The sequence below is a fragment of the Moschus berezovskii genome, chromosome 8 (genome assembly GCF_049115385.1).
Source record: "Moschus berezovskii isolate FMDL1 chromosome 8, NW_MosBer_1.0, whole genome shotgun sequence".
Taxonomy (NCBI): Eukaryota; Metazoa; Chordata; class Mammalia; order Artiodactyla; family Moschidae; genus Moschus; species Moschus berezovskii.
The window spans coordinates 68,512,248-68,525,466 of NC_142467.1; the positions used below are offsets into that span (position 1 = coordinate 68,512,248).

The 13,219-nt window shown below is 59.0% G+C and overlaps 2 protein-coding genes across 4 annotated transcripts; both read right to left on the bottom strand.

Moving 5' to 3' along the window:
• Window positions 1-2,947: 2,947 nt before the first annotated feature.
• FAM174C (family with sequence similarity 174 member C) lies at window positions 2,948-5,793 on the bottom strand. The gene is made up of 3 exons (XM_055430426.2): window positions 5,496-5,793; window positions 4,082-4,198; window positions 2,948-3,315 (listed from the first exon to the last, which is right to left on the bottom strand). Coding segments are annotated over exons 1-3 (387 nt in total). The 5' UTR covers window positions 5,765-5,793; the 3' UTR covers window positions 2,948-3,314.
• A 1,096-nt stretch (window positions 5,794-6,889) lies between these two features.
• Window positions 6,890-11,675, bottom strand: CIRBP (cold inducible RNA binding protein). Of its 3 annotated transcripts, none has more exons than XM_055430423.2 (10): window positions 11,532-11,675; window positions 10,351-10,459; window positions 10,159-10,265; window positions 9,927-10,065; window positions 9,769-9,850; window positions 9,617-9,684; window positions 7,979-8,093; window positions 7,805-7,855; window positions 7,256-7,389; window positions 6,890-7,098 (listed from the first exon to the last, which is right to left on the bottom strand). In XM_055430423.2, the coding sequence occupies exons 2-10, from the start codon at window positions 10,451-10,453 to the stop codon at window positions 6,905-6,907; spliced, it is 993 nt and encodes a 330-aa protein (XP_055286398.2). In that variant the 5' UTR covers window positions 10,454-10,459; window positions 11,532-11,675; the 3' UTR covers window positions 6,890-6,904. The 3 variants fall into 3 exon arrangements, with proteins under 3 accessions (XP_055286398.2, XP_055286397.2, XP_055286399.2); XM_055430422.2 differs by having other exon boundaries at window positions 6,890-7,101; XM_055430424.2 differs by lacking the exon at window positions 7,805-7,855 and having other exon boundaries at window positions 6,890-7,101.
• Between the last annotated feature and the right edge of the window lie 1,544 nt (window positions 11,676-13,219).

The following is a 13,219-nucleotide window of genomic DNA, read 5'->3' on the forward strand; positions in this document are numbered from 1 at the left end:
GCAGAGGAACCTGCTCTCCAGGGAAGATGACTGGCCTTGACCGCTGGCTACCCACTTTCTGAGCCCAAAGTGTCCAGCCTCCCCCGCCCCCACCTGGCCCCATTCCCCAGATGGAGATAAGAAGTTGGGGGCAGAGTGTCTTGCGCACAGCGAGCCACCCAAGAGCCAGACTCCCATATGGCCCTGGCGGGCTGAGGGGCTGGTTTGCGGTGTGACACTGGGCACTCCCTGGGTAGAGTGGAGGGGACGAAAGTGATTGGAGGGGCCTCGAGGGAACAGGCCGTGGGTCTGCGCACCCACACCTGGCACCGGCTTGGGACCGGCTGCGGGCGACACCCGTGCACGAGTGTGGGCTTGTGTCCTGTGTGTGCATCCTGCATGCGTGGCTGCCATGTCGCATGTCCCCGTGGCTGTGTCATGCCTATGCACGTGCGTGAGTGCACAAGGTGGAAGAAGGTGCTGGAAGGCCTCCCGATCCGACATGTACACGTACACACACGCATACACGTCCCTCCAGCAGCCAGGCCCCAGGGCCTTTCATCTGGCTCTGACAGGCCCCTCTCCCGGCTTTTAGCCGCCGAGAACTTCCTGCTAATAGTGCATTAACCTTGGCGGGGGCTGCCAATTACTCGACACTAATGTGGGGGGCGCGGGTGTACGCGCTGACTGCGCTGACAGGTGCAGGGGCCGGGTAGCAGGCGGGGCTCCCCTTCTCACCCGAGGGGGGTGGGCAGGAGGCGCAGGGCTGGGGGGGCACGCGGTGTGTTCCCGGCTCCGGATGGCAGAGCGCAGGGTCTCTCCTGACCTCATTAGAGTAATTAATGTGCCTTTTGAAGCTGGAGAAATCGCTCAGAGCTGTGGGAAAGGGGCGCAAATCACAGGGTGGGGGGGGCCGTGGATGGTGTCTGCATGCCTGTTAAAAGCGTGTCCCAGTGTCAGGCACAGAGAGAGCCCGAGTGACAGAGAGGGACAGACGGAAACGGAGTGGGGGCCGAGGGAGAGGCAGTGCAGATGGTGAGAGCCACCAATAGGGAGGTGAGCAAGGCTTCAGAATCAAATAAAGACACAGAGACAAAAAAAGCAGAGATGCGTGGACCCACAGGGGGAACAGATGGGGAGAGAGCAGGGGGGTTGGGTTGGGGGATGTCATCTCAGTGCCTCCCTGGGACTGTGGCCTCAGTTCCTCAACCTTCCCTGGTTACTGGGGACCTGCTGGCCATTCTGTACAGGGCTCTCCCAAAGAATGGTAGTGGGCAGTCAGGGAAGACCTCCTGGAGGTGGCAGTAGCGCATCAGAAGGGGAAGAGGAATTGTGAACAGCCTTGGGGCATGATCGGAGATATTGCCAACAGAGACGGAAGTCAACTGGGGACCAACGCAAAGGACCCCGGCTGGAGGGTGGGGGGACCAGCTGACTGTGACAGAAATGGTGCTTCTTCAGGAACCCAGGCTCAGGCTGGGCAGGAAGGGTCAGCAGGTCTGAGGGAGACTGACCAGAGGGGCTGACAAGGCTTGAGTGGGCAGCAGCTCAGACCATCCCATGGTGGACATGGCAACAAGGTGGAGTTGAGGTGTGAGAAACAGAGCCCCCAGCCGAACCTATTTCCCCACCTGCACAAAGTTTAACTCAGGCCACACCTGGGTAGACTGTGCAGCACAAGGCTGCCACCTCGTGGCAGCTCCCTCTGATGATAGCTCCTTCTAACAACGTGGCCTCCATGCTCTCAGCCAGCGGCCTGAGGATAACCTCAGGCTGGGTACAGAGCTACAGGCAGCCACAGTGGTCCTGCTTCCCACAACCACGTTTATAGGGTGCAGGGGGGAATAGGCCAGAGCCAGACTCTGCCTAGAAACAAGGCCCACAGAGGAACTCATCAAGCCCATCACAAGAGATGGGAACCAAGGTACTCCAGTGGGACTCAGATGACTAGTATGGGCCTCAGATGGTCAAGATGGGGACTGAAACACCCCCATGGGGTCAGGTGCCAGGATGAATCCAAGATGATCAGGATGGGGGCTGAGGTACCCCTAGGGGTTCAGGTACCCAGAATGAGGAACAGTTGCCCTGATGGGACTGAGATGCCTGAAAGGGGTTCAAGTTCCAAATATGGGACTGAGGTGGCCAGGATGGGCACTGAACCACACGCTGTGGAATTCAGGTGTCCCCATGGGATTCAGGAGGCCAAGACAGAGGCCTGAGTGCCAGCACAGATTGCCTGGGATGGGGGATCAGGTTCACCAGTGATTTCACTGAAGGCTGAAAGGACAGAGGCAGGGTGGGCACGGGGAGCCTTGGCTGGCTCCAGACCTGGAAGCTGCAGCCTGGGGCTCTGTGAGAAATGACCCTGGAGAAGTAGTGTGTGGTGAAGCAAAGGACACTGCCCTTGAGGGGCCCTGGGCTGAAGTCAGCCTAGAAGGGGAGCCCTTAAGCAGTTTGGTGGACGAATAGGAGTTCTCCTTTACTAAACCTAGAAGTAAATAGTGGCAGGGTCTTCTTCCGGGCAGGTGGGGGCAGGTCTCCCCCATTCTCCCCCTCCTTTGTGGGATTCCCCCATGGGACCCTCTGAACAGCTAGGGATGATCCAGATGGTCACAGGTGGGAGAACTGAGGCTGACATGGACCCAGATCTGCTGCCCCCATGGCAAGCCACTCCAGTACTCTTGCCTAGAAAATCCCATGGATGGACGAGCCTGGTAGGCTACAGTCTGTGGGGTCGCTATGGGTCGGACACGACTGAGCGACTTCACTTTCACACATTGGAGAAGGAAATGGCAACCCACTCCAGTGTTCTTGCCTGGAGAATTCCAGGGATGGGGGAGCCTGGCGGGTTTCCGTCCATGGGGTCACACAGAGTCGGACATGACTGAAGTGACTTAGCAGCAGCAGCAGCAGCCCCACCTGTGAGCCAGGGCGCTGGGTCTGGCCCGCTGTGGAGTTGGGTACCGGCTACAAAAGCACTGCTGTCTTTATTGTCCCTGCCCCAGAGGGATGGTGCCCCCAGACAGGACACCCAGCCTGCCCGCCTTCCAGGCCTCAGCTTGGGGCTGCCGCATCCCCACCAGGGAGGATGACTGGTATAATTCACATCATGGCCAGGGGTCTCAGTCCTGTGTGGGGCTGCTGGTGCCCCTCTCGCTTCCACCTGGTAACCTGGGCAGTCCTGTCTGCAGGGAGGGCTGAGTTGGCTTCCAGTGGGCCAGGAGGGCCCCACACATGCTCTCTGGTCCAGGCGGAGTGTTCCAAGCACTGGGAGGGCCCCTGCCTTTCATCCTTCCCCCAGAGCCACTGGAAATGCTGCCTTCCTGAACCAAACATCTGGAAAGGAGGAGTAGAAGGTGGTGAGAAATGTGGGTGAGCCCACCCCACTCTGCCCCCACCCAGCTGTGTTTGAGGCTGAGTGCTGAGCCCTCTAACCCCTCCAGCCCCCGCCCCCAGCCTGCAGGCCTTGCCGACTCCCGACCTGGGGGGAAAAGGGGTAGGTGCCCTAGCCAGGAGATGCAGACACCAGAGGGATTCGCGGACCATATCCACGGCTCCCTCTGGGGCTGGGAGGTGGGGCTGGAAAGTCAGTATTGTCCTACGGTCTCCAAGCTTCTGGGCCTGAGCCCGTGACATGCTGGGGTTAAAAGGGGCCATCAATCCAGCTCAGGCAGTCGCTGACCCTGAGCCCAGAGCCCCTGGGTCACCTCAGTTGTCTGTGCCTGGGACGCTCTTCCTAGGGCTGGGCAGTGGAGAGGCAGTCTCAGACCCATCCCCCAGCTGTGGTAGCACCTGGCAGGCATCCTCCATCTCTGACACTGATCTTGGCCTTCAGTGCTAGGCGCAGAAGTGCTCACCTACTCCAGCCACGCAGCTGGTTCCCATGTTAAAGAAATGGGAAACTGAAACTGTGAGACAGGGGCCTCAGATGAGGCCACGCAGCCTGTGACAGCAAAGCAGTGCTCACTCCAGGCCCACCCCCTGCTGCTGGGTGCAGACTATGCTGAGCACAGGCACAGGTGGTCCACCTGACTCTCTTCCTGCTGATTCCACTTCCCACCCACCCAAGGAGCCCCTGAAAGTGTGTTGAGTGCTACCCTACCATCTTAGATTCCTTGTCTCAAAGACTGTCTCCTCGTCACTGTCCATCGAGGTCATTTCAGTGGGATCCTCGGTGTTGGCCAGGAGCCCGTATCTCCTCCGCTGTGACTTTTTCAATCTGAAAGCAGGTGCAGGCTCACTCAGTGACCCTCTCACCACTTCTCCGTGAAGCTGCTGATCCCCTGTCCAGCTTCCCACCTTTTCCCGTAATCCTCCTCTGCACGACTCCCAAAGCCTTGCAGTGTACTTTCCGGCCTAATTACACTTCTTTTCACAATGGTCACAACGATCATCAATTGCTCTTACGTCAATAACAAAAGGTGGACATCTCCCTTGGCAGGTCCCCAAGCTAGGACCCTTGGTGGGGGTGGGGGATGGGGTGGTGGTGTTGTTATCCCAGTATACAGATAAGAAGACTGAGTCTCAGAGAAAGTATTAAATTTGTCACAAACATCAAATGGAGAGCTGTCTCAGACAGAAGCTCTGGCTCCTGACCACCACCAAGGAAACCGTGAAGTCTTTATGAGGCCTCTACGATGGATACAGCGTGCACTGACATGGTGACAAGCGTTGTGCACTCACAGCAGTGTTCGAGGAAGACAGAAAATGTCCGTTGAGAGCGCCTGAACATGGTCAGCTCTGTGGGACACAGGCTCTCTGGAGATCAACCCCAGAGAAGAAGCCAAATGCGGAGGTCAGGAGCCCGAGGAGGGGGCAAAGGGCCTGCACCAGGCAGGGGGTATGCCTCGGGAAAAGCAAAGTGAAAGAAAGTGAAGTCACTTCAGTTGTGTCCGACTCTTTGCGACCCCATGGACTGTAGCCTGCCAGGCTCCTCCGTCCAAGGGATTCTCCAGGCAAGAATACTGGAGTGGATTGCCTTTCCCTTCTCCAGGGGATCTTCCCAACCAAGGGATCGAACCCAGGTCTCCCTTATTGCAGACGGGGAAAGCAAAAGGGTCCTCAACTCTTGGCGGAGCATGGGCAGAACCTAGACACCGATAATCATGGCCAGCCCTGGACTGAACAGGAGCCGCAAAGCGCAGGGGCAGGCTCCGGTCTGGCACCCGCCGGGCCGTGAGCATTAACTACAGGGAACGATGCGGCCAGCCCCGGCTCGCATACGCAAACTGGATTGGTGGCCAGGCTGGCGGAGCCGCATAGTGTTCCGGAGACTCCCGGTGCTCTACACAACCCACAACCTCCCGCCTCCGTGGCTCCCTCTGGAAAACTAGAAACAGTACCCAAACTTCAGAAAAATAACAGCGCATCACGTGACTTTCTTACCGCCGCCCCACCCAGCCAGCCAGCCAGCCACGTGATACTGGCGCACAGGGCTTCAGGCGCCTAAGCACGTGGGGCGCGAGGCGCGCAAGGATTGGCCGCGCCCGGGCGGCGGCGGCGTGCGCCTGACGCACCTGAATGCCCGGATGAGGAAGTAAAGCGCGGCCAGGACGATGAGGCCCGTGACCACGTAGAGAGAGCGCAGCAGCGGCGAGCCCGGCGAGCCCAGCGGCCACGGGTGTGTAGTGTTCTGCGGTGCACCCGGCTGGCTCCCGTTCGTCACGACGGGCGGCGGCGGCGACAACGTGGCCGGTGGTGACGGGGGCGTGTCCTCGGCTCCGCACAGCAGTGGCGGCAGCAAGAGCGCCGACAGCAGCAGAAGCCGCAGCGACGGCCGCCCCATGGCCCGGCGGAAGCGCTAGTTTCGCCCCGCCCCCCTCCTAGGGGCTGTCATTCAATGGCGCGGGGCAGTGTCAGCCAATGGGAGTCAGGGGCGTGGCCTCGTAGCAGGAAATGCCTAACCACGCCCCCGGCCCCTCACCTCACTTCACCTGGGCCCCTAAATTTCCCCGCCGGCTCCACGCTCAGCCTGCCCCAGAGGGCTCAGAGCCTCAGCCCTGTCCCCGACCGGAGCGTGAGCACCGTGGCCGCCCCGCCCGCCACGTCGGGGGCGGGTTATCGGGAACACCCACCAGCGTCAGGGACTTTGATGCAGAGTTGCTGCTGCTGTTGCTAAGTCGCTTCAGTCAGACTCTGTGCGACCCCATAGACGGCAGCCCACCAGGCTCCGCCTTCCCTGGAATACGCCAGGCAAGAACACTGGAGTGGGTTGCCATTTCCTTCTCCAATGCATGAAAGTGAAAAGTGAAAGTGAAGCTGCTCAGTCGTGTCCGACTCTTCGCGACCCCCGGCGGGTCTTCCTCCCACCTGGGCCCTAGGAACACTTGGGTCCCCACTCCACTCGCCCCGGGCTACGGTGACACCCGCGCGGTGGCACACTGGGCCTGATCCTCCCGTGGAGGTCGAGACATCCAGGCCCTGAACCTGCACATCCTGCCTTTGGGGGCGGCGGGGGGAGAAGGGGGGCGGTTAAGCCAGTGATCTTGACTTCACAGGGCCACACCCTGCTCGGAGTTGACACAACCAGCCCAGAACCCGAGGCAGTGGAACCAGGGCTCAACCCTAAGGTTCTGCACCCCAAGACCGGGGCAGAAAGCAAGCAGCTTGGGAGCAAGGCCAGCCTAGTGGACTGCAAAGATGAAGATGCCCAGGGTCACTGCCAAGACCTCAGCCTGGGCTCTGGGAGAGATGCCTGTCCCCCTGGGATGGGGGGCCCAAAGGACCACCTCCTCCTCTGCTCAGACTGGCCACACCCTCTCAGACCCTGAGAGAACAGTCCCAGGGGAACTGCCCAAGGCGGCAATGAGCTGCCAAGCTGGTCTTCCTGGTTTGATTCCAGCTCATGCCCAGAACAAAGGCCGAAAAAGGTTTTCTCCAGTAGACTCTCCACCATGCCCCTTCCATTTGGACCACCCCTGCAGGATCAGTGTCCACCCTCCACACCATGCCCCAAACGAGACGCAAGATTTGTGGGTGGACACACCATCCCTTTATTCAAATGCAACTTCCACGCTTTCTTGTCACATCGCGGGTGAGGACCCACCGCCGTGCCAGCACCACAGGCCTGTCCTCCTCGAGCACCTTGAACCCCGTGCCCCAACTTTGCCAGTAAAACATCTGCTGGAAAGACAGGAGGGATTGGAGGGAGCACAAGGGCCACTCCAGCAGGAGGCGAAGATGCTGTCCCCAATGGAGCACGCTGCCAGGAGGGGAGAACCCACTGCAAGGGCCTGGGCCAAAGGGCCACATGCCTCCCACCCCAGGAAGCACTTACAGGCGACGGGCTGCGAGGGCAGGCATCCGTGCCTCTGGCTCGATCCTGGGTAGAGTCCCTCCTGGGACAGGGACCCCAGGTCAACACTGTTCTCAGGCCACACTTCCTCCAGGTCACACTGACTTCCATTCAACCTGCCAAAGCAAACGAGTGTTAGCCCTTACCCCCTGGCAGAGTTGAGCTCCCCTCCCTGCCTCCCCCGAACAATCCACAGCTCCTGGGAGGGTCTCAAGCTAGTCACTGGGGCCAACCTGAGGCCCCGCCACGGGTAGGCCTGAGCCTTTAAGGTGGGCCAGGCTACCTTTCACTCTTAAGCAGAGCCAGCCAACCACTTGGGACGGAGCTGCTTAGAAAACGGCACAAGCTTGGGGAAAATGTCATGGCAGCAGCAGACACCGTAGAGAACTAGTTAGGAGTGTGACTTAAAGAGGTCTGGAAAAGACAGTCAACTGATGAACAAAAAATTCCAAAAGGCAGGGCATTTGGTGGTATCCAATCCTACTAGCGGGTGGAACCTACCGGTGAAGCTCAACTGCCCAAGCTGCTCACCTGGCTGCAGGTGGGGAAGGGCAAATGGCCAGGGCCTGCCTTTGGTTCCACCTTGTTTTTATTTAAAAAAAAAATAGAAAAGCAAAAAAGTCAAAGGAACATTCCCCAGGTAATATGGCTTTACTTTCATGAGCGCCCGAGAGAGGAGGAATGCGGACGAGCAAAAGGAATTACCTCGGTGACAGGACTATCTCCACATATGAGCTAGCCCAGGGAGCGGCTTGCGTCTCAGAGGGTTCTGTTGGGCGCACAACACTTCTGTCCTCCGAGGGGCTGCAGCTTCCATAGGCTAGCAGAGAATGCTCAGAACTTGTAAAGCAACAGCAGAGCTAGCTAATGAGCCAGTCAGTCTGTGGTCACCCAGGGACACTGTCTGCATCCACTTGCTCTCTGGCCTGATTCTAGATTAAGGGGCTCAAGGTCAGCGTTGGGTGCCCCCATGTCCACTGTCCCTGCTAGGCTGCCCGCCCATCGAGCCCTCCAGCTGCCACGGCCAGAAGAATCCCGGGGCTGCCCTGCGGTCCAAGAGCCCACTCCCGTCACCCACCTGCTTGCCTAACTGGGTGGCGGCAGTCAGTGGTCACAGGGGCCCAGCCAGCGTCACTGGCTCTACCTTCCTCCTCTAGCTCTGGGAGCTGCAAGCAGGATGGCAGCCCTAGTCCTTTAGCTGCCAGCTCTGCTCTACTCTGCCTGCCTCAAGCTGGCAGCAGGACGCGTGTGGTGCGATCAAAGGGAGATGCTCAGAGCGAGGTTCATTCAGACAGTCTTTTAATCAGCTTCGTGAAACCAAAGAAAATGGCATACAAGGATTCCTCAACCACTTCAAATACAACAGTGATGGCATATGTGTATGACTTCCAGTAAAAAAGACAATATAAACACACATTATCAAGAACCTCTTGGGGACTGTGGGTCACCCAGACAGGCGGGCAGCCGGGGCACCTCCACTGCCTCCTGCACGGTCTGACCACACTACACTCAGAAATGTTACACCAAGTTGGAAAAAAGCCACAGCTTGCTCAGCTTCCGACAAAGAGAGCGGATCCAGAGTTCGTTCAACCTCAAAAAAGAGCAACCTCACGGGGTTGACCCCGCTGAAAAGAAACGAAAATGGCAACACAACCAAAAACCCTTACAACCCCCAGTTATTTTCTAAAAAATCTCTTGGCTAGTGGTAAAAAGGTTAAAAGTAAAACTGGAAGTGCGTTTCAGAACGATTTAAAAACCCTTAAAAACAGAATGCACTTCCTTAAAAAGCAAAGGGCAGCAGTGAGGCCATCTGGGGGTCAGAAGCAGTCAGGCTGTGTTTAACAAGATCAGAACCGACAAGACTACAGAAGTGGGCACAAGGAGGCGTGGTCACTACACACTAACGATGCAGCGGCGCTCCCCAAATCCTTAAACACACAGCCATTGGAAGGACGATCTCGAGCAGGAAGGATTTTTACTCGTTGTGTGTAGCTGAGAACAAGAAGCAGGCAAAGTGTAAAGGCGCGGAAGCAGACGGCAAGAGGCAGCAGTCCACGCCTGGCCTGGCCCTGGGGGCCCAGCCCTGCAGCCTCAGGAGCAACCAACCCCCCCACAGCCGAGGGTGGCGGTAGCCCACACGCACGGACACTGCCTGCCCACTGTGCTCGGAGGGCCTGGATCTCCCTTTTCTCCTTGGTCAGAAAAAGTGGCTGTTGGCACCGAGACCTGAGAGGGCAGTCTTGTCCCTTACAGGGTCAGCAGAGTAACCAGCTCTGATCGAGGCTGGCAGAGCGCACCGAGGCGCACTGAACTCCCACCACCAGCCCTTGGAGCACCACTTACCATAACTGTCGTAGCTATCTCTGTAGGACCCGCCAGAGCTCCGGTCGTACCCGCCACCCTGACTCCGGCTGCAGGAAGGACATAGATGGGCATGGAGTGCACCTCAGGGGGTTTCCACCAGCCCCCACCCTCTGCAGGACCGCTGCCCCCACCTGCTGTAGTAGTCTCTGGAGCCTCCGTAGCCCCCACTCCTGGACTCGAACCTGCTCCCCCCATAGCCGCGGTCCCCACCTCCTACAGAGGGCACAGGAGGAAGAATGTCAGCTCCTGCAGCAATGCCCCCCACCTTATCCCCACAGGTGGTACTCACCTCTGGAGAAACCACGGCCCCGGCCCCGGCCCCCGCGGAAGAAGCCCCGGCCTCCAGCAGAGCCACCTCGGTATCCACGGGATCGGTTATCAGATGACTTGCCTGCCTGGTCCACCCGGATCTGCCGCCCATCCACAGACTGGAGACCAAGAGTAAACACGGTAAGCCTCTGCACCTCCCGCCCTAGGTCTGCAGCCCAGACCCTCCGGACCCCAAAGTGGCCACCCCTCACCTTCCCATTCATAGCCATCATGGCGTCCTTGGCATCGTCGATGTTTTCAAAGGTGACAAACCCAAAGCCCCTGGATCGCTGGGTCTCCCTGTCTTTCACGACCACCACTGTGCAGTAGAGAGGTCTGAGATCAGGACCCCGCCCTCCCTGTGTGCAGCCCTGCTCAGCCACCTCCGCTGGCACCAGTCTCACCTTCAGAGATCTGTCCATACTTTGAGAAGACCTGCTCCAGTGACTGCTCATTGGTGTCAAAACTCAGCCCTCCGACGAAAAGCTTGCCCTCATCTGATGCCATGGTGGCCTGAGGCAAACACCATTGAAATACTCTGAGGTCCCGCAGGGGCTTCCAAACTTACCCCTCCCTATTTTACTTTATACAAGTAACATATGCTCATGGGGGAAACCGTGAGAAATTATTTTCCAGCCCTTTAACCGTCCCAAGTCCACACCCAGTAATTCATCTCAAACAAGTCCTTAATTTCTCTATCACTTCGGGCCCCTGGCCTCTACTCTGTCCATGGGCCAAGTCCACCCCTCTCAGCCAATACTCGGAGCTCTAAGAGCTGGGTTCACACCGCGGTTCTACCGCGCTCATTGCTGCTTGACCATGGGGCCCCAAAACTCCAGCCTGGTGACACCCTCACAGGAGGTTTAACACTGGACCCTTAAAGAGGGCATCGACCACCATTGCCATGGGCTGAGTGCACCCTGGCTTCCGCACTTTGCAAACACCAGAGGACTAAGTCCTAACCAGACCATCAAGGCAAAGTGCTCGGTCCACTGGAGGGTACTGTGCAGGGAGCGGCAAGGGGTGCCGGGGGTTCTGCGCTGGGATGCCAATGCAGGGCGGGATTGTGGGGCGGTGCTTAAGATTGACCCTTTATGGGGCACAGGTTTCCGCTGAGAGGCCAGAAACAGGCCAGAAGGCGACCTGCAGCCGCAAAACTAGGACCCAAACTTAAGCCGTGGGCAGCACCACGGCTGTGTTGCCCTCGCAGAACGCCAATAGGAAAGCGGGGAGGAGCCCTGGCCCGGCCACGCCCAACATGCGCATGCGCCCCCGTGGGCGTCCTGCGCCACTCCATCCGGGTATCGGCACTCCCGCCATTTCGATAGGCGCTGTCTCGCGCTCGCGGCCGCCATTTTACGGAGATGTCACGCTTGCGGCAGGCCTGGCCCACAGGGAACACCGTCCGGCCACAGCTCTACCCGGTCTACGCTGCCCCTCGCCGCTGGCGGGGCGGACTCCACCCCGTGCCCGCCCTGGCACCGCCCCCGCCCAAGGGCGTGCCGCCGCCGCCCCGCCTCGTCCAGCTAGCCGCAGGCCGCCCGCCGCCCCGGGCCCGTGGAGCCGGTGCCGCCAGGGCCCTCACCACTGAGTTGGGCAGGTCCCTGGCGCAGGCGGGAAGACAGGACACCAAAACGACCCGAGCCTCCTAACGCGCGAGTGAGGAGGGGGGCGCTGTGCGCCTGGCCTTATATACTTCGCCCCCAGGCCCCGCCCCTGAGCTCTCCTCCCCGCGCTGCACCGGCCAATCCCAGGCCCTGGAGAACGTAGCTGTGCCTCATATTCATAAGCTGGGGGGGCCGGGCCTGTAGCGGTCCCGCCCCCTCCCGCGCGTGGGCGCTGGCCACAGGGATGCGCCGGGTCCGCAGTCCCCAGCCCGTGAGTGGGGGGCGGGGCAGGCTCGCGGAGGGGCGGAGCGGACCTACTTCCGCATGCCGGCCCCCTGGCCTGTGGCGGAGAACAAAGGGGCTCTGGCGGATTGCTGCCAGAGCATCTTCTGGGAACCTTCTGGGGGTGGCTGAAACCCCTAGTTGTACGGTGCTCCAGCAGTTACCGACTAACCAACCTCACTTAGGTCCCCAGAACCAGCCGAGATCCAGTTCTCAGACATCCCACCTTCATCTGAACCCCGGCATCAGTCCTTATAAACTTGCCAAACTAACGGACAACCCAAAACTCCTAGAACCTCAAGTGTCCTGAATACACCACTTCAAGTGGTCCGCCCCAAAGCCCGCCCAAACCCTAACACTGAGACAACTCCATTTATGTGGACCCCAGTATTCTCCACGACCCCAATTCTTCCTGCTTCCCAACTTTGTTTCCTTACAAATTCCAGACTGCATCCACTCCTAATTCCCACCCCAACCCTGACTTCACCAGGTCTGGTAGGTGGCATCCATACCCCACAGTCAGCCGGCCAGACATTTTTGTGCATCCCAGCTTTAGATTACAGGCTCACCTTGACTTGGGTTCTCAAACCCACAGAGCTGGGCTCTGTGCCCAGCCCTGGAGTCTCCATTGCACCCCAACATTCAGCTCAGCCCCCAACTTCACTGTGGGCTCCAGCCCCCTCCCCTCTCCTCGAAGCACACTATTTTGCATACCTAGAGCCCACTCACTGCCCATGCCAGGGGCGTGCCACTTGGCTCCTCCCCATGAATCTTTGTCCTGTCTGGGGGTCCCGAGATCTCTGCTATTGCAGAGATATTCACCCCCAAGGCTGTTCCCAGTTTCTCTTCCTGTGGTAACCCCTTTCCCCCTGCCCAGGCCTTGGCTCACACTACCTTCTGTGGCCCTGGACCCTTCCATGGGGTGCAAGAAGCTAGTGCAGACCCCTGCCTCCCCAGACCAGAGGCCCAAGGTAATACTCCTGGGCTCCAGAAGGTCTTCAAAGGCGGACATTCTGCTAAAAGTTAGAGGGATTTGAGGGACTTCCCTGCTTGTCCAGTGGTTAGGGCTCCCCACTTCTTATTCAAGGGGTGCAGGTTCAATCCCTGGCCTGAGAACTAGGATCCCATATGCCCCAAATTGAGGTGTAAAAAAAAACAAAAAACAGGGAATCTGAGAAGAGAGACCTCACACACATACCAGGCAAGCTCCAGGCCTCCCCAAGCCCCACACTCGGTCCCACACTCAGGTGGGTCTAGCTGATGCAGTAGGGACAGGGGCATGGACACTGTCTCCTGTGACAAGGTCGCTGGGACACCTCCCAGGCTCAGGCAGTAGTTTGTGACTCCTGGCAGCCGTCTCTCTGCGCCTCGTCCCCCACACCAC